Below are 21,669 nucleotides of genomic sequence, written 5' to 3'. Positions count from 1 at the left end.
AACAACTAAACAACACCAACAATATTTAAGGAGAGCCTCCTGAAAGAAATCCTTGCATCAAAAAGGTTGATGAGGAATTGAGTCCATTATTTACAAAAATAAATGTGCAGTGTGGCAAAGAAAGAAAATGTTTCAGCTCTGAAAAATGTAGTTAATTATGTGCAAGTTTGGGTCATTTAGCACATTTTATTGATTCTGATGGCAGTTTATCAGTTATTACACATAATGGAGTCCTATGGGGATTCTACCTGTTTAAAGATTTCAGAGTTACAGTGACACAGGCCCTAAGACGCATGCAGTAACAATATTATGCATATTCTATAACAACTTCATTTAAAAACTGGTCTGCTTCTATACAGGGAAGGAAAGTAAAATACCAAAATAAGAATGGGTTGTATGGTTAACCAGGAAGCAGAGGGCTGAAGTAAATTTTATCTGTAGATGAACTAGAGTTTGGAATGAGCAGTGAAGGAGCAAAGTTTGTCAATGACACCAAAGTAGGGATGGGTGTCACTTCTTTTCGCATTGGACTGAACTAATCCAATGCTCCAGAACTAGGTTTGTGGATGAGAACACAACTTTTGGTGCACCCACACTTTGTGATGCCATTACAATGCACAAAATATTCATTTTACATGAAAATGTGTACAAAATGTGTGATGAATGTACTGTGATGTACATACTTAACTTTAAAAGTGTGTGCTTTATGTAAAATGCATATTTCTATGTAAAAAAATGTGCACAAGATTCATACAATTTAACTGCAAACTTCCCATGAATGGCCATGAGGCAGAACTGGGATGAAATTAAAACAAAATAAAAAAATTCCTTCCAGTAGCACCTTAAAGACCAACTGAGTTAGTTCTAGGTATGAGCTTTCGTGTGCATGCACACTTCTTCAGATACACTGAAACAGAAGTCACCGGACCTTTCTATATAGTGAGAAGGTGGGGAGGGGTATTACTCAGAAGGGTGGTGGGAATGGGTGATTGGCAGATAGCTGCGATGAGCCTGTTGACGACTCTTAACGACTGCAATAGGTCTAACAGGAAAAAGCAAGGGGTGAGAAGGTGAAGAATGGCTTTGTCATGTATAATGAGATAAGAATCCAATGTCTTTGTTCAAACCAGGTCTCTCCATAGTTTTAAGTTTGGTGATAAGTTGCAATTCAGCAGCTTCTCTTTCCAGTCTATTTCTGAAATTCCTTTGTAATAGAACAGCTACTTTGAGATCTTGTATAGAATGTCCTGGGAGATTGAAGTGTTCTCCTACTGGTTTTTCTGTCTTGTGGTTCCTGATGTCGGATTTACAACTTGATTCTATGTAAACCTCTTAAATTCTCAGTAAAAACAGGTATTCAAAAACATTCAAAATATGATAAAAAGAGCTAAGATGCATGTAACTTCTACATGTCTAGATAGGCTTATCGAAACAAAAATGTTTTAATCATGCACTTAGACCTATAATAATAATTTTTAAATTGATACCCTGCCCACCTTGCTGGGTTTCCCTATCCACTCTTGGGCAGCTTACAACATATATAAAACACAACAAAGGATCAAACATTAAAAAATAAAATATCCTATACGAACAACTAACCAACCAATAAATCAATAGAAACCAACAACAACAACAACCAGTTTACAGCTATATCCAAATTAAAATAACTGCCAACCCCAACTAAACATTTAACCAACACCAACCTGAGCAAAACAAAACAGAGGTACCAAAATTAGAGTCGTTTAAAACATTTTAAACAGTTGCTCCAGCAATGTCCTTCCAGCCTCCCAGGAGCCTCTTTGGAAGAACAAAAGTGGCTTCAAATCCGTGTTAAGGTAAATACAAATATGCATCCATAAATACAAGGGAATAATACAAAAATGAAATTAAAACAGCGACAATGTAAATAAAAAAAATCTACTGTGTATTTGGGGTCTATGGACCACAATAAAGTTTTGTGTGTGTATAAATACAAAAATAATACTGTACCATGCATTCCAAATTCTAGCATAATAGGATGATTTTTACTGTGGCCCTTATTGCTACTGTAAAAAATAAGTGAATAAAATAAGTCAGAACAAATTTATTTGATTTTTTTAATACCATGAGGAAATATCATTTTGAGTCACTATTTCCATGAAGGCTAAAGATCATACCTGTAGTCTAATGGCACACATTATAAATCTTCCCAGTGCTTGGGCAATGTCAATCTGGCTGCAAGGAAGAAGTGGCCAATTAATTGTTTAGCTTTTATTTTTTATTTCAATATCCAAGAGCTTTTAGCTTACTTGGACAAAGGGATGCCAATGCTTCAGTAAATGGAAAGCCAGATGATGATCCCAGACAAAGCCACTACAAGAACAAACTTTTTTTTTTTTGAAAAACTTTAAAATATACTAAATTTAAAAGATAGAAAACAAATCTTAAATGTATGGGTAACCCTGGAATGTGTTGGGAGAAGGAAATACATTGCTTTGCTGGCAACTTTGGTAATCGTCAAGCAACATTAGTAGGGGGTTTGAGGCCTGATAATCCCTAATGGCAGTCTGGCTCCATTGTTCTGAAACTAGACCTAAAGAGAAGAACTGAGAGCCTGAACCACTTCCATCATCATTCAGCATTTGTACAGGATTTGCAGCTGGACAATTCCCCATTGCACACAAGCGAGTATTACTGTTGGAGGCAATGCAGAAGTTACCAGCCGATGGTGGAGGTTGCTCTCCACCATAATATGGAACTGGGGAGTTGCTTGCCTGGGAAGTCTCACAAAACCCAGTTTCACCAACAGCAGCTTGTACTGCAAGTCATGGAGGTGCTCTCCTGGTTGAGTGTTGCTGAGAGGTGGCTGCCAGAACCCTCTTCCATAGCTTTCAGGATGATGGAAGTTGTGCATCTGGTAATATTGCTGCATGTGGGTACTTGGGTTGCTTCCTGAACTGCTTCTTGGACTGCTTCTTCTGTCACAACAGCTATAAGGAGCTGTAGCATGGTCCCTGATCATTATTTTGGAACCAGTCCTCTTTGTTCTGGCTCTTCTGTTCTGACCTATAACTGTCTGGCCCATATTTAGAAGGCATTGCCCACTGACTGTTCTTCTGCGTATGTCCAGTGGTGCTCTGGGGAAGGATTCACCCATTCAAGAAATCTGCAGCATAATATACCATAATTCTAGATTTGGCACTGCAAGACCTTTGTTTTGTGGGATCTGCAAAGAGCTGTTCACTTCAACCTTGGGTTCTATCTTGACCAGATAAAACCTGACATTAACTTGTTCCATTTGGCCAGCATTGGAACAGGTAGAAAGGGGGGAGGGGGCAGCAAGAGAAGGAGAATTATAGTAAAAAGAAAAACACCCCCCCCCCCCGGCAACACCTAATTTACAAGCATTTCTCCCTATTCTCATCCATCCTCATTTTCTGGTTGACAACAGCAACATTAGAGAATAAGAAGGCAGATAAAGCAAATGAAGAGAAGATAAGTCGGAAGGAGTGGAGAATGGATCGACTGAAAGATAAGCTGGAGAGGCTTGAACTGTGTCCCATAGTGTAGGGGAAGCCAGTGCAAAAGCCAGTATCTCTGGCCAGTTCATGAACTGAATTGCATGAGTGATGGGCACACATTGCTGCAGAATATTGAGGGAGCCTGGTCCCCTCCTTGAAAATTTCAGGGGCCCTCAATAACCTCCCCCCCGCATGGCATCCCTGACTGTGATAGTAATGAGGCAGCAGAGGGCTTAGAAGTCTTTGAATTTGTTAAATAAATAAATAAATAAATAAATAAATAAATAAATAAAGTCAGTGCTTTAAGCAGTTGTAGAGCTTCTGCTTCTTTTTGGTAAAAAGCAACCTTGCAGTGTTCCACATTAAGAATGGTCCACTGGGAATCACCATAGTAGAGATTTGCCCCACCTGCACTGTAGCCACTGATCCTTCTGCTTCATCGCCCACAGGTCACTAGAGTACAAGGCGATTTGTGGGCTCCACAGAGGTGCTGAAGCCAATCCTTTTAATGGCTCTGAACATTTCATCAGTCCTCAGTGAAATGAGAGCCACAACAGGAGTACCTACCATGTCAGTCATACCGCCCCCCCCCCAAGGCATTCAGAAATCAATCAGATTCTATCAGTTTCTGAAGGCAGACCATCTCAACATGAATTGTTTTCACATAATGGATAGTTTTTAATTGTTTTCTTCCCTGATTTTACTGTGAAATCACTTTAAGTTTTTTTATGGAAACTGATTTATATATGGAATCGAATCAAATAAATAAATACATTTTCAGGCCGGCTTTCAAAGGAACTAAAAGCTGTGGCAAGTTCTACATACTCCAATTTCTAAATTAATGTTAAATTTTTGCTTTTGTTGAACTGGAATTTAGGAGAATGCCGGGAAAAGTAAACCCACAGAACAATGAAAATGTGGAAGAAATACCTACATCATAACCTGTGCAGCCATCTTCCAGGTTGCCATTGTTCTATTACAAAAAAAAAATAAAAATCTGTGTTTCTGAATCTTATAAACTGCAGCCAAGAATATTGACTGACTTTGCAATGGGAGAACGAAGCATGTATTTACAGTTTGGCATACAACTTAGCATACTTAAACCTGCACCTTTTGCGATGTATACTCAAGGGATGAATTATTCGATAACCTAGCTGAGTTGCATGGGAAGTAGACTGCCTTGAAAAAATGAAAGACTGCTTGATTTCCACTCCATACAGTGTTATCTATCTGTAACTCATTTTCATGAGTTTGTTAAAGAGGCAGAATCAATACATTGAAAATCCCAGTTACAATATATTACACAGGCATGTGGCCTAACTGTTGGGGAAGATCTAGTTGTCTCAGCAATTCAGGCACATTCACCATTGGACATTGTTTCTAGAAAGCATGAATTCAAGGCAATTCCACCTTAGAAAAGCACTAGGGCACAGGCATTATCAATTTATGACCCACATTTATTTCAAGGAGCTCAAGATAGCACAAGTTTTCTCACTGCCTCCATTTTATCCTCACAAAACAGGTTATGGCTAGGAAACGTATTAGACTGAATGACTGACCAAAGGTCACCAATGAATTTTATGGCTGAGTCAAGACTTGAATCTGGGTCTCCCAGTCCTAGTCTGCTATATCACTCTGGCTATTAACTTCCCTCCACCCAACCCATTTTTCTAATCTAATTGGCATTCTTTAAACTTCCTTTAAAATCCCTAAAGATGTTTTTACATCTTTCAAGAAAAATCCAAATTTGCCTGACAATTCCACAAGTCTTAAATGTATAGGGTTGCAGAAATGGAAAAGGGCTTGGGTATAGGGCGGTATATAAATTCAATAAGTAATAATAATAATAATAAAGTTCAAAGGATGAATAAAAGCAGAACAGTCTGAAACTTGGGGTTTTAACATTAGAAACTAGAAAACTGTGTTGTGAAGTAGAATAGCATTCAAATGGATAGTTAAAAAGGAACATTAATAAGGAGTTCTAATATGCACAGATTGTTCAAATGCATTGAATTTAAGCATGGTTAGTTTATGCCTCCTCAGAAACTGCCACCTCAACACTACTTATGGATATAGAAAGTGTACTTGAAAGATGTTGCTTTAATTTGCTTCAAAAGACAGTAGTTCAAGTTGCCTGACATTGCTCCAAACTTAGGTATTTTGTTGCCAGAATCCAAAAATGGTGCTGGTGTTTCTGTCACTGTCCATGCAGGATAGTAGAGGTTTCTCCTTTACTCCTTCTCACCAAGAGCTACAGCACAGATACATAGTGGTACAGCACAAATGTCCTGTTAATTATGAGTCCATCGAGCTTCTATAAAGTACCTGAACTCTTGTTTCTCTCCAGAACGGCAGTCTGTGTTGTGGTCTCTAGCAACCAGCATTATGAACAGTCATAATGGTTTAATATGCCCTTTCAACTGGTCCTACATTGCATCCTAATCCATCTCCTAAAATATCATTTTCACTGTGCCTCCTATTACAGTTGGCCTTCTGCTGCACTGTCTGCATTTCTTAACAATGGATGGTAAACACAGCCAATTTTTCAAACCCTGAGGATCAAAGAGATTGCATACTTTTTAAAAAAATGGCAACAAAAACAGAATCGCTGATTACATAATGTGATATTTGGATGGATCACACAGGTGGAGTTCCAACTTTCCCAATGGGCTGGCCTAGCATTATGGATGATCTGAAGGAGAAGAATTCATGAAGAATACTAAGATTTGAGCTGGCTTTCTTATGACTGCCATAGATACCTTCTAATAAGTTTGCTAAATGGCCAAGAAATAATGGTGATTCTTATTGTCTGAAGTTAACATAAACTAAAAAGAAAGATACCAAACTCTGCAATGGCATTTTTAATGTCTGCTGTATAAGGGACAGGAATTCTTCCCATTCTGATCTCTAGTGTGACTCCTGGCCAGAAGAGGATGCTGCTCCCTTGCTGTCTACTGCTGTTGGGTGCAGCTAATGGAATTGGAGTACTACAGCTTGCTTATTCAGTGGTTGTTAGATGGCATCAGGAGCCAATACAGCTTTGTCTGTCCATACAGAACCTCATACCATTAGTCTAAGCAGCCTGTGTCTAGAGATAAAGTTGCTATCGGACTACCTACTGATGTTAAGCAGTCTAAGGGCTGCCAATGTCTCAACACTGTCTCTCCAAAAGAAACCACTGAATCTTTAGGTTAATTTTTCTCCACTTAAAAAAACCTGCCACTCAAATCTTGTTTGACTTTACAAGGCAATGCCTCCACAGAAACCATGATTCCCCATTTTTGGTGTTACAGTTAAGGGATTGGGGAGAGGGAAATGTTTGGTTCACGTTCTGATTCAAACCTACCTAATTCACATTTCCCGAAACAACATAGCTATCCTTTGAAATGCACACTTTTGTGGATTTTGTGATACAGTTCTCCAACCAAACCATAGGTGATAGAAGGAGTGTGCACAAAAGTGTTTATATTGGTGAAAATAATGCACAAAAATGCATGTTATCAAAAATGTCTTGCAAAAATGTGTGTGTCACCTGTAAACTGATGCAGAAATGTGCACACTGAACTTAGGACTAGAAAAATGAGAAACTGACAAGAACAAAAATTGAGATTCATGTATTGCTAGTTACAAAGAGCAGCTTTTTAAATAGTTCAGTCAATGAGAGAAGGTATTTGTATCAGTTGTGCAAATGGAATTTTGAAGTTCTCTGGCACTTGAACTGATTGGGCATGCAAAGCTTTTTAAAAAGCCTCCAGCCTAAAACTACAAGCCACTATTTTTTTCTTGATGAAATAATTAAAAACAAACAAACCTGTGAACCTACATCCTTCCATTTGGCACTGCCCAATCAATAAATGGGAGCACTTAGTAAGAGCACTAAGAGACAGAGAGAACACCTTTTATTATGTGCAAACAGTTCACCTGCCTGTATGCCTGAAGTAATTGGTACATACATGCTTTGGAAAATATTCAAAGGCATTTTTTCTGCGTGAGTAAAAAAAGCACTCATTGGTACCAAATTGCTTTGTCGCACACATTACACAGCCAAGGACTGGGACTCCCCCACCCCCAAGCCAGTGTTTCCAGATTACCTGCCAAGGGCCCCTATGGGATGGGATATATGGAACCAATGTACATCATCAGTGTTATTGGGTTATGCAAATCAATTGATTATGGTTATTATCAATAGCATACAAATGATATTGCACTCAAATCAAGTGGTTTGGTTTTGCTAATGACTTATCATGGGTAGATATCTCTCTGCACTAACCAGAATGGGTAACATTATGACCAGCAACTGTCAACCTAATGTACCACAGGGGACTTCATTGTGAGAATAAAAATGACAGGGAACTGTGTACATCACTCTGAGCTCTTTGGAGAATGGATGGCATAAAAATGTACTAAAACAAAACAAAACACCCACAGGTGGGAGTTCTGTATCTTTGCAGATATGAGGAAGGTTGGGAACACTTGCCTTTGGAGGACACATGCTAGGCAAAGCAAATTCCCTTTCCACCAACCACCTGAGTCCAGTGCTTAACTGGGTAACATCCTAGATGGAGGCTGAATTTCAGAAGACACAGGAAAGGGAGAAACAGCATGGCTGCATCATGCCAGCCTCATGACCATTACATTACACTGGGAAGCTTACAGGGGCTGTTCAAGCTGATGAAACTATAAACCAGCAGGTCTGCTGACCCATTTTCCCCCATCTCAATTTAAAGCTGGAGGTGACAGTGAAAACTTGGGGACAGGATGGGATACTGCATTAGAACACATATGGACCTCCCTTCTCTCCCAAACTGAGCTGCTGACAACCAGAAGTCTTGTACACAAGCCTCCTGTTTAAAACCATTATGAATTGGAGTTATAATGCTACTGATATTTTTATGTGCACAAGTCTTATATGTTTATGCATGGGTGGAACAGGGAGGGAGGGAGGCAGGAAGGAAGGTTACCGTTAAATCAGTTCACCGATTTAGAGCATAAAAGAACATTAATTATTATTGAATCAAGCCAGATGTTTATGCTAAGCTGATAATTTCAATGAATGTCATATTAAATCTCTGCAGGTCAGACTGAAATACTGTCTCAATCACCTCCAAATATGCAGAGGTTAGCTGCCTTTGAAAATGTTCAAAAGTAAGTATTTCTATACAAACTGCACTTGCTTTCTAGTGCAGTTTGTATAGAAATTTCACCTTATCAGTACCTATAACATTTCTTTCCAGTAATATAGATACCATATGATGGTTCCTATTATCTTAGGGAAAGATAAATTTGAGACAGCCACTAGAACTAGGCTGTGTATGACAACAAAACCTACATACAATAGCAGTGTAAGATTTTTTTTATGAGTAATCTTTTGGTTTTGCATTTTATTTTTTGGAATTAAAACCCCAATTAAAATGCAAAATGCTAGATCCCATTATGAAGACAAATAGGAAAGTACAACTTCATTGTTGAAAACAATTTTCCTCCTATCAATCTGAGGATTCATGCATCAATATTGTAGATGAACTGTTAATTACAAAATCAATTAAAAAAATTATTTCTAAAAACAGTCACGCATTCTGGCTCTCGGGGGGGCAATTTGGGCAGAAGGTCTCATCTCACTAGGACCGCGCCAAATCACAAGTCGTCATCCACAAGTAAGCAAAAGCAATCTGGTTTTTCATTTTTCAGCGCGGCTGAGCCCAGCCTGAGATTGATCGTCACATATGGCCCCAGAAAACAAACTGTCAATACCTTGAATGCTGCAGAATTTGAACAAATAGCCGTCCGCCCATTCAAGCCACTCATTGCATCCCATTTAACAGATTTTATTGACAGTTTCCTTCTTGTAATTAAAGGGAAAACTACTGGCCAGCAACCAAGATAAAGTTCAAAGATAGGGTCAAAACAAAAGCAGATGGAGGGGCATGGTGTGACTGTCAATGGTACATAGCATCAGAGCATGTTATTGACACACAGGTATCTAATGATCGGCACGTCATTAAAGAGGGATCTATCATGAACTTTATGCAAATGCTAAAAGGGACTTAAGACCACAATAAAGCATTAGGGAGGCACAAAGAAAAAACAACAAAGAACAAACGATTTTTTACTTATCAGACACCGGCTCACTGCTTCAGCACGTTTAAGTTCAAATGCAGAGAAGAATCCTTCCTTGATTTCTTAACCCCTTCTGAACAAGTTATATCTGCCTGTTAAACAGCTACCATAAAAATCAAATTTGTATGGTGAAGTAGAGTTCCTGTAAGATTAAACAGTGATTTGCTCCCTTTTCTGATAAAACCTGAGTTCACCTTACTTATTGAGTTCACTGTGTTTAGTAGCCGGATTGAAGTAGATCATATATTACATTTAGTCATGGGCCCATCCATTCTATTGGGTTTAAGTGAACTGATTAGACTTATCTGGATTATGAAATGGATTTAAGCAGAACAACGTTTATGTTTATTGAAAAGCATCTTTGCTTTTAATACCTTCTGAATTTTCTGGCATCTTTTAACCAAATTAGAAACCATGTGCAACAAATGCATATATTCATAGATCTTCCCTCAATTTTAACTACCTTGATTCTAGCCATTCAGCATTGTCCTGTAGTAGTATAACTAAGAATTACTTATTCCTACTGTCATGTTTAGAAATTGTCATGCAGAAGGTATTAGAGGAAGGGGTGGGGGGAAATGACATGAGCCATCATGCCAATCTGCCAACCTGAATTAGCAAGCGCGATAGCTTTGAGGGTGACAAACTCTTCTTTCTCCAGCTTCATGCTCTTGTATTTTTTTACCAGTTGCAGGATGGCATTGTTGAGGTCAAGAAGGCCTGCTAATTTAGACTGATCTTCATCCATGATATAGTCTTCAGCATAGACAAGCTCGTCCTCAAAGGAAAGTGATCGGTATACAACGCCCAGAATCAAAATCTCCATCCAAGCACTCTGCAGAAGGCTCATCTGGTCAGCAAGCGATAAAGTGGAAAATCCTAAACCAGGAAGGAAAGTACACAGAAACATAATTAAAATGATCCTGGGACACCATAATTCTGCATTATAACTATTCTTTCGTGGTTGTTGTTATGTAAGTTATAAATCTGTACCTGTGGATTCCACCCCCTCTGCTCTTCAAGATCAATACAATATAAAATTATTAGAGTAAAAGTTCCATCAAGTCAACTTGAATTTGCATGCCTTTTGTGTGGGGGTTTTATTAAATTTTGGAAAATTTTGTTAGCAACATTAATTTGCTGCTTTTTAAAGAATACATTCTTATCATTGTCTGAGAATACATTCCCCCAAATATATTCTAAGCACCTATTACATTGAAGCGCCAATTTAATACTTTTAATACCTTAAAGTATTTAGATTAAATAGCCGTTTATGAACACTCTGGCAATAATGGTCATGATTGCTATGAGAGACACTAACGTTGCATGCATGCGAGCGCGCGCACACACACACACACACACACACGAGCAAATAAAGTAACCTCAGCTTATTTCTGAGTAGATATGTATAGGATTGCACTTTAAAGATGTCAGGGTCCACTTTAAAGGGGGTAATTATTATTGTGAGTAACAAAAAGAACACTTTTTGAGGGAATTTTTTTTGATACCTTACTAGAATGATGAAGATGATCACAACAAAAAGCAAAGTGCTTCTTGAACTTCAACCTCTGCATAAACAGAAGCAAGCCCTATCCTCTTCAGAAAAGACACTAATTACTTTTGTAATGGCTTCTGCCTCTACTACAGTACTGAAATAGCAGAATGGCACATTAAAGTGCCAAGTGAATAGTAATCACACCATCATTTTTAAGAGAGACTGAAAATTTAATAATGCTTCTTAATTAATTTAAGTTTTGCTTTTGTTTCACTCCCCCCCCCCCACTTTCCTTCCTAATAGGATCACTAAGGCCAAACATCTTTACTGTTTTACCTTTTCAGGCTCCTGTTTACAGTAGCTGTTAATTTATTATCTCCGACTGCTAATATCCCCCATCACATAAGGTGCTAGTGAAGAGGCGATTTCCTGGCCTATTGGTGAAACGTAGTGTTTTGCCAGTTGGCACCAGCAACCATCAAGTACTTAATAAAATCATCAAAGGGGATTAGTCAAGCTTTTCTTAAGGGGGTCTTAAGACATGTCTAAAGCTTTCAATTGGTTGTTTATGGAACTGCTTACATGTGCTTTGACAAGGATACTGCTGAAAGAATAGTCTGTTTTTGTTGCTCATTTAGTTTTAAACACATTGCCCTTCTCTTTTGAAGCCCCCTTCCTTATAACAGAATAAGTGTCTAGAATATGATAGAAAACAAAAGGAGTGGGAACGCCACATGCATCAGTTTAGATTAAGACTACTGCAGAATTCAGAAATGAACCTGTTAAAACAAAAAGATAATTACTTCAAGTCAGGAAGCACAAACTGTATTAAAAGCCAATGTCAAGTGGGCACTGAAATCCATTCCTTTTATATATTTATATATCTATAACTGTATATATGCTGCTGTTGCTGTGATTTTAAATACTGTGTTTTGTGCCTTGTGGGAAAGGACATTTGTTCTTAAGAGCATAAAGATTAAAAAAAAGCCACATTGTCAAACAAGTCAATACAACCCCTCTGTAAGATGACGATGGATAATGCCACACTTCTTGTTGTAAATGGAACAGAAATAATAATTTGAAAGGGTCAAAGAAAAGGAATGCATATTTTCAATTAGCTCCAGCATCTCTGCCTTTTTCCTTTCTCTCAAGAACCAGTTTTTCTGTTGCAGCAGATGGACAGAGAACGTAGCCTGCAGCTCTGTCCTGTGACAGCCCTATTCTCCCTCCCAGACACTGCTGTTAGTAAATAGATTTACACATTCTCCAATCTCCACACATCTTTCTGCCGAATAATTAAAAGCAGGATGATTAGTTTATTGAGTGGAAGGAGGAACTTTTTTATTGAGGTCCGTCCATGATTTTTATCAGGGCCAGCACTTTTACGGTTGTCATGAGGGTGCAGGCATCCAATTTTTCTTATCTGCCTGATTAATACAAACGCTGTTTCAGGACGCATTAATTAACAGATACAAATCTACGTTCTCATGGAAGGATCAATAAAGAGAAGAAAAGAGGCATCAATGTGAATTTAGTGCTGATGATGGAGAAGGCACTCTATTGACATTTACGTGCACGGAAACTTTAAAGTTGCAGTAGAGCCCTTTTGTCCCTGCGATTTACAAAGTAACAATTTTTTTAACTACAACAATGTTTCACACACTTCTGATGGATTTAATTAAGCAAAGGGCAATAAAATCCCTTTTGATCACAAAAGAAGTTTTAATTTCAATCATTTTCTTTTCTAACCACCCCCCCACAACTTAGAAAGATTCCTACTTCGTTTTTTAAATTTATGTACCAAGTTTTGAGTGCATTTTTCTTTTGTAAAAAGATAATAAACTACTGTGTGATTTGCAAGCAAAATTACAGAAGCAGACAATGAAAAACAAAACCCCCAAATCAGGGCAGGGTACTGAAATTTGGCCTGGACATTTGATTAGATTTTACAAATGACATTATATTCCATTTCAAATCTAGTCCATGATCCTCGAGTAACTTTAATACAACTAAGCTTCCCCCTTTGTTACCAAATGTGCAACATAAGGCTTCCTCAAAAGTGGTAAAGGAAGCTGGATGGTTAAATTTGGATATTGTAAAACAACACATGTGTATTTTTATTTTATTTTAAAAAAACCAGGGTTACATATTTTGATCTGTAGTTTGCAAAAACAGAAGATGCAGTTGATGAAAATATTCCAAGCAATACAGATACCCACACAGAGTGCCCATATATTTGTCTATAAAGGACAGTGTTTGCATGATAAAAATAATTCAAAAACCTGGAGCTTTCATGAATAAAACCAGCCATTTTAAAAAATGCATAATTTGCCATACTAGGAAGAAAACAAACAAACAATCAAATACCTACATCCTTTTCTTTTGTGACAAGGGATTTCTTTCACTCCATAAGAAATGAAATACCCAAACCGACTATAAAAACATTTCCAGCTCCTCGCCACTTAGCTGTTCCCCAATATATAGAAGATCCTCGCTTGCCATTATGCTACTGAACTTTGTGTTTTGTATTACACAGCACCTTAATCCCTAGCATTTGACAGGTCATAGTTTTAAATGTTCAACTACATTACGGTTTTTAAAAATACACTTCAATATATTGCGGTGCATTTCCCCCACAGCACAGACCAATTCCACGCATACTGGTGACAACTTTGATCTCTCTCCGTCTCCCTCTGCATGTCAGTGCCATTTAATGTATCCCAGGCATTTTGCTAGCAGAATGACTCTGTACCTTGACCTGCAGTTAAATAGCATGTTTATCTGCGAGACAGTGTGCTCCAAATAAACCAGATGACAGTTTGGAATAACGTCATTTGGAAGGATTGAAAAGCTTCTCAAGAGTCAGGTACCCCGGAGGTAATAGGCTTGAAGGAAGCATGTTCTGTGCCAACCCTGCTGCCATCTTCTACTTGAAGCTCATGCACTTGACAATGACGCCATGGGCACTTGTCAAGACTCCCCCCTTTACTCTCTCTCTCCCCCCTCCACTGGTTTCCCCCCTTCTTTTTTTGGCCTGGCAAACTGATGCACTTTGCAGTCAACTTACAAAAAAGGCTAAGCATTTGAAAGTGTGAAGGGCAAAAAATATCTGACGGCTAGTCTTCAAAAATACACTTTCATTTCACAAAGCATAAATGTTTGTTTCCCAAGCCCAGTGTTGACAGAAATAGGCTGCAGTGCAGGCATAAGAACTTAACCCCTGCTAGGCATTCTCTACTGTACCATTTTTATGTTGCTCAGTCCGAGGCATTGTGAATCCACCTAGATTCTTGTAAATAGCTATAAACAATGGAGCTGCGTTGCTGGTGTCCTCTCTTCCCCACACACTCACCCTGTGCCAACATCTTTCCCCTCCTATGTTGAATGCAGACTCTCGTTCACTATAAATAGAGACCTTTCAAAGAACTGCTCCTTACACTCCAATCGTAATTATACACTAATGACTCACTGATATCACTAACTATGCGCTGATTGAGTAACTGAACAGTTGTTTGATTCCCCCCTCCTTTTACCCACACGTCTATAAAACTAACACTTGGAGAAAGTGAGGAATAAAGGGGTAACACAGCCGTTGGCATTTTGTTACCAATTCAAACCTTTGCAATATTATTGCTAATGAAATGAGTTTCTCAACTACAGTTTCCACACACATGAAGTAATCTTTTAAACCCGACAATTTGGACCATTTGCTCTTCATGTAGCACACATTCCAATATAGCCTAAATTGCTTGCATGCCTAAAGATGCTTTGGAGGACCCCATAGACACTAAAGGCACATCTGTGGTTTATAAACAGTGCCCTCAGCATTGTGTGTGTGTGTGCGTGCACACACACACACACACACACACACACACACATGTCATACAACTATGTATGATCTGGGAAGGGGTGCCATCTATTGCTTTCTACTGCCTCTTTTATTCTAATTCTTCCCTGACAAAGGTTGATTTTGTCTGGGATCTGGGACTATATAAAGCAAGCAGACTCATTTATGCCTCCTTTTTTTAAACCCTTTGTTACTACTGTGAATGAAGTGTACAAGCATCTTGCACACTTTAGTCATGATTCAACGCCCACCCACCATGACAAGTATGCAGTGACTTACATGTCTCAAATCCCAGATAAAATACATCAGATAAAACTTTCATATAATCTCATACACCAAAGCATTTAAATGAGGTAGGTCGCACATTCAACTGCCAGCAATCAAATGCACAGCAACCAAATGGTGTACATGTATGCATGAAACTATGAATCAGACCTTGCGTGCTCAGGTAAGCACACAGCATTGTGCTGCTGTTTTAAAATTATATTTGTACAGGTAAGGAAAAGGACCCCTGGGGGTTAAGTCCAGTCAAAGGCAACTATGGGGTGTGGCGCTCATATCGCTTCTGGCTGAGGGGGCCGGTGTTTTCTGCGTCATGTGGCCAGCATGACTAAACTGCTTCTGGGGCAACGGGACACTGTGACGAGTGACAGAACGTATGGAAACACTGTTTACCTTCCCGCTGAAACGGTACCCATTTATCTACTCACACCGGTATGCTTTCGAACTGCTAGGTTGGCAGAAGCTGGGACAGAGCAATGGGAGCTCACTCCGCAGTGCAGATTTGAACCACCAACCTTCTGATCGGCAAGCCCAAGAGGCTAAAGTGGTTTAGACCACAGCACCACCCACAGAATTTCTATGTGAAAGGTCCATTTGACATGCAAATCAAAGTATTTCACAACTGAAATATCAAGTTCTGGGGGCTATGATTTTTCAGTAATTTGCAGTGCATGATACTCATTTACGTAATGAAGACTGCAGTTAGGACAAAACAATATTTAAAAGGTAATGAAACAACAAAGCCAAAATATAAAACATTTTTTCCATATTTCAAATATCTGTCATGTGTATAGTAAAAGAGTTAAACATTTAAGCAAATTCAGAACTTTTGGAATTTACAGGTGCCCTGTAGCACTATGATTGATTCACACAAGCAATCCTGCAATTTGCTTTCTCCAATCAATCCTTCCTCTGTTCATTGCATGCAGCCTATATGGTCATTTCTCCAAGAAGGCCAAGAAGCTTGGAGGCAAAGAGGGATACACAAACCCTACCTTTTAGAACTCAATCAGGTTCTGTGTTTGGAATACTACCAATAATGTCTTAAGAACTTGAGTGTGGATCCTGCTAAAAGTCAATTTAGAAATGATGCCCATTGTCACACTCATTTGGATCTATATCTGTCCTGTGCTGTTCACATGGACATCTAATTTTAACATAAAATTATGTGAGGGACTGACTGGACAACGAGGAGTGGTGGGAGGCACAAGCCGGGGAACCCCCCCAGGGAGATCCCAGAGGAGGAAGGCTCAGAGCCCGGGGATTGGTGGTGAGACACTGAGGAGAGGTCAGAAAGTGAGGTTTGGGAGGAGATGCTGGATACTGAAGGGACAACAGGGTTTGGCGAACAGGAGGAACCTGTGACAGGGAGCAGTTCAGACTCTGAGGTTGAAGCAGAAGAGAATCCCGGTAGTCTCCTTCTCCAGCACAACAAGCTCTCCTTCTTGCTGGTCTCCAAGAGCATGTGGAGGGAAGAACAGAGACCAGAGGTATGCAGACACAGTTTGAGACTGCTTAGGAAACATTTGGGAAAGGAGGAGCCTTAGGAGGGGTAGAAGACAGGTATCTTTAGTCCTAGCAACTGCTTTATAGAGGCAAGACCTACTGGGCAATGTTACTTAGTTGTACTTCATTTCCTTGAATAAAGAGTGAACTACACTGACAACTGACTTTGTTTCTTTGTGCTGACCTGCACCTGACTCCAGCCTTGACCAAGTGGTGCATGACTGAGCATTGTTGACCATCCGGTCTACCCTGCCTTACTTCTCCATGTTCCTTGGCTCCGGCTTGGCTCACTATCAGTATCAGAGCCGACCTGGGGGAAGGAGGAGTTGGGCAATAGACAGCAAGGAATTAAGGCAGGGGAGAAAGGAAAGTGCACCCCATGGGCCTTTTGATATCAAAAGTAGACCTAGATGCCTTGTGAACAGGTCAAACATGTGGACAAAAGATGGCAGTACAACATTACACCAATGAGACGGGGGTCACTTCAGGTTTTACTAATTCCCTGGAACTACTGCACTCAATGAAAAATGGAAATGGGTGTTTTGGTTCACCACCTCCTACCCCATTCAACCTTGTGTGGGTTATAATGCCTGCCCTATGTATTTATTTAAAGCATTTCAAAAACTCTACAATTCTATGATAAAATGGCTACCTACCTACCTACCTATCTATCTATAATCCCTAAGTGGTATGCAAAAACAATGAAACAGCATAATAAAACTAATTTAGCAGCATTATAAAACAGATAAGACAGGAACAGGCAAAAATAGGAATTAAGAAATGAGGTTCAATTTTACGGGTCAAGAACAGCCAGGGGAGGAGGGAATGTCTTCATGAACATCTGAGGCAACTAATATATGATACTTCGCGAATGGCAGAGAGAAGGGCATTCTGCAGTGCAGCGGCAATAGCAGAAAATGCCCATTTTCAGGTCACTGCCCTGTGATGTTACATACGGTGCAATGCTATGAGTAAGATTTCCCCAGATGATCTAAGTGATCTTACAGGGCTACGCAGGGGCAAGCGGCCTTTTAGGTAACCAGGTCCCAAGTTGTTCAGAGCTTTATGTGTTAGTAACAAGACCCTGAACATAGCATAATAGCACTTCTCTCAGGACAGGTGTAATATGCAGGCCTCTAGGTGCTCTGCATAACAGCCTGGCCACAGTTTGAAAGCATGATTTAGATCAGCGTTGGAATTTTATTAAGCACTGAGAGTGGCTAGGGCAAATTAATTAGATGGGTGAGGTACAAATATAATAAAAATAACAATAATAATAACAATAATAACAATAATAATATCTTGTAGTTCATGCACATAGGTTCTATGACAATGTTCAGGGCATTCTGCTACTTGAAACAGAGCCCCTCCCACGCTGGGTGCCCTGCTCCCGCAGGCAGCATACCACACCCCCAGGAAGCACGCCATGCCCCAGAACGCGTGCCGGCCCTGCCCCCACCTGCTCTCCGCCCCCGGTGCCAGAGCATGAAGCTCTGCCACTGCCTTTAATGCCTATATTTCACCTTCTGCTGCCTACCTAGCAGGCCTGCCTTATTCTGTGGAGCTCAAACTGCAAAAATATACAACACAAAGCCAGGGGAGAAACTAGGCTTTATTTCACCCAGGTCAAAAACCCATCCCTCATGTTTGGCATCCCTCATGGGAATTTGCATACACACATACTGTACACAGGCTGGGAGCCTCAATGACACCCCTCTGGAGTCTTCACCCAGGGCTAAACACCCCCCCCCCCCAGCTGCCTACACAAAGCAATGAATGGGGGATAGGAACCAAATGGAAAATAACCTCAAAAGGGAGATAGAAAGTTAATAAGTCATGCAGCTAGACAAAGTAAATAGGTTTAAGTATTTATTTTATTTATGCGGAAGTCTTCTCTTTCAAACAAGGCTAAAAAGGCTAAGTGAAACCTTTCACTGCAACTGTCATGACAAGATGCTTTCCACATAACTTCTCAATATAGTTGGCCATTTTCTCCATTTCTTATTTAATTGCATATTTATGTTCCTTTCATCCCTTTTTAAAATGCAAGTTCATATAAATATAAAATAATTGTTTATAACAGACATGGGGGTGGGGAATGCTGACCATAAGCACTTTTCCAATGAACCCTACTGATAGAACTGCACATGCTGCAAAACAGATAAGAGAAACCCAGGGCTTTTAACGCCACACTACTTTCATCTCCTTGAAACAAGAGCAGATAGGTGGCATGGCAATAAAAATGCATTCACACTGCACGTCCATCTCAATCCATTAAGAACAATAGATTCTCACTAAGCAAATATTTGCTTGTCAGAAGTATTTGCAACAGTGGATTCATTCAGCAGGACTAAGTAAGTGAGGTTCACAGCAATTTAAAAGCAGCAAATTAGACATTTACAAACAGTGAAGATGCTGCTTGTCTACCGTGACCTTTCACTCAGGCCATACAAGAAGGTGTTAATGTAATTTAAATGCCAGTTAGAAATATTTCACTGGTCTCTTTTACCTTCTCTAAAGCCTTACATAACATTCCTAAAGAGGAACAATTTAAGCTTGTCATTTTTTTTCCGCAAGGAGGCTTCCATCTCTGAGGTAACCGCCTTGCAGGTCAAACTGATGTAGCTGTTTAAATCAAAAGCTTTGTTTCCTAAAAAGAAATTTTGCCTGCTTGTTAGCTTTTATTTCTATATACAGGTGTCACATTTTCCCCTACTCCTTTTTTTAAAAGGCCATTCCTACATGCGGGAGGGAGTACTTCCAGAGAGCAACACTGAGGGACATGTGCTTGGGCCTGTGGAGTGCCACAGGGTCCCACGCCATCCTTCATGCTCTTTAACAATTAGAGATGTGCCCCTTCGGCAAGTCTTTTGGGCCCTCCTGATATAGTTTGTATTTCGGTCTCTGAACCTTTTGATTTTCTGCAAGGCCTACAGAACTTTTTGATTTGTATGATGCCATTTTTGTGCGTGTTAACATTGTACATACATTGTGACTTATGTATCATTCTGCAATTTCTTAAATAAGAGTGGGGGGTTAATTAATTAATTAACAAAATATTTTAACTCGGAGACAAATTATAAGAGTGTGAAGGGAACTTGGGAGATCATCTAGTCCAAGCCTTTGCTCAACACAAGACCTACTGTGTAGGATGCAACTATTTATTTATTGCAACTACACATCCAGCCTCTGCTTAATACTTCCAGTAAAGAACAGCCCACCAATTCCCAAGGCAGGCTATACTACTGCTGAACAGCTCTTACTACAGTGGTACCTCGGGTTAAGAACTTAATTCATGCTGGAGGTCCGTTCTTAACCTGAAACTGTTCTTAACCTGAAGCACTACTTTAGCTAATGGGGCCTCCCACTGCCGCCACACCGCAATTTCTGTTCTCATCCTGAGGTAAAGTTCTTAACCTGAGGTACTACTTCCGGGTTAGCAGAGTCTGTAACCTGAAGTGTTTGTAACCCGAGGTACCACTGTATTAGGAACTTTCTCCGAATCTTTAGCTAAAACCTACTTCCTTGCAACTTCCACCCATTGCTCTCATCTTGCTTCACATTGGGAACAAGTCTGCTTCATACTGGAATAGTCACTTATATTATAGTGTAATTCTTTAAAGTTGCACAATGTTATTTTAGCAGAAGATTTGGTTTATCGTTCTCACCAAAGGTCCAAGCACATTTTCTGTGTGGCGTGTAGCTGGTAGTTGCATTCCACCTGGTCTGGCTGCTTAGTTCATGGGTAGGCAAACTAAGGCCTGGGGGCCGGATCTGGCCCAATCGCCTTCTAAATCTGGCCCGTGGACGCTCTGGGAATCAGTGTGTTTTTACATGAGTAGAATGTGTCCTTTTATTTAAAATGCATCTCTGGGTTATTTGTGGGGCAAATGAATTTGTTCTTTCTTTCTTTTTTCTTTTCAAAATATAGTCCAGCCCCCCATAAGGTCTGAGGGACAGTGGACCGGACCCCTGCTAAAAAGGTTTGCTGACCCCTTTACTGCCGCCTGTCGGTGTGAATGAGTCAAGGCCCTCAATAGACAAGGGGGGCGGAGTTTTTAGTAGTAGTGAACTAGACCAAGTTCCCCTACATATTGGACACACGTTGCTGCCTCCTCTGGTGATACAAGCTATTAATTTGGGTTCCATAACTTGAATAAGTTAACAGGTTTGGGCTGTTAAGGAGACATCTGGTTGATAAATATGACCTATCTAGTTGTGTCTTTAAAACCTCATAGATAAAACTACAGAAGCAAAATTAAGGACCCTTCCCTTTCTAAGGTTATCCTACAATGCTACAATACTAAACAAAAATGCAAAAAAAACACCTTTAGACTTTTACAAAAGGTAGGATGAATGATTAAAGATTTACTCTTTCTTTTGGTTCACAAGAAGAGGCAAGTCCCAAGTGATGTGGAACCCCAGTAAGACTAGGGTTGCCATATTGTTGTTACGCTTTCTTTAGGAAGACCCCGAAATTGTTGGGTTTGTTTTTTTAATGAAAGCTACAAAAAAGAAGAAGAAGTTCTGAAGCTTTTTAAGCTTTTTAAGGTATTTAAGCGATTTAACCCCCCATTGCCAGTTTCCCAGGACATTTGCCTGATTTCTGAAAAATAATCCAGTATGCCATTTTTGGAGGTGAATTCCAGGACACGTCCTGGAAAATCAGGCCACATGGAAGACTAAATTTCATTAAGTAGAAATATGCCAGTTTAAGTGGGTTGAGAATCTCGTCAGCCAGCACCTGCATTTCTGATTTCAGCTTTGGTATTTCCTGGCTGAGTGTGTTGGTGTCGTTAAGGCTACCTCAGGAGGCAGAGTGTCTGAAGTCTGCAACAGTTCAAAGAAAGGGGGGGGGGGAAGCTGCCTGATTCTAATACACCTAATTAGCCATCGGCAGACTCTTAATTGCATACATTAGG

At 39.8% G+C, this 21,669-nt stretch overlaps 1 protein-coding gene and 1 long non-coding RNA gene across 25 annotated transcripts in view; one reads left to right on the top strand and one right to left on the bottom strand.

The window, feature by feature from the left end:
• Nucleotides 1-10,686, top strand: part of LOC309338055 — a 46,240-nt gene extending 35,554 nt beyond the window's left edge. For all 4 annotated transcript variants that reach the window (XR_014154641.1, XR_014154642.1, XR_014154643.1 and 1 more), the window contains 2 exons: nt 8,576-8,645; nt 10,306-10,686. This is a non-coding gene — a long non-coding RNA (uncharacterized lncRNA). The remainder of the gene's footprint in view (nt 1-8,575; nt 8,646-10,305) is intronic.
• Nucleotides 1-21,669, bottom strand: part of ESRRG (estrogen related receptor gamma) — a 478,583-nt gene that overhangs the window by 5,321 nt on the left and 451,593 nt on the right. For all 21 annotated transcript variants that reach the window (XM_081854814.1, XM_081854806.1, XM_081854810.1 and 18 more), the window contains one exon: nt 10,227-10,496. In XM_081854814.1, the coding sequence (XP_081710940.1) occupies nt 10,227-10,496 (270 nt within the window). The remainder of the gene's footprint in view (nt 1-10,226; nt 10,497-21,669) is intronic.

This window comes from Podarcis erhardii, assembly GCF_964252035.2.
Source record: "Podarcis erhardii genome assembly, chromosome: 3".
In the NCBI taxonomy this organism is placed as follows: domain Eukaryota; kingdom Metazoa; phylum Chordata; class Lepidosauria; order Squamata; family Lacertidae; genus Podarcis; species Podarcis erhardii.
This window is presented reverse-complemented; position numbering and strand designations above follow the sequence as displayed.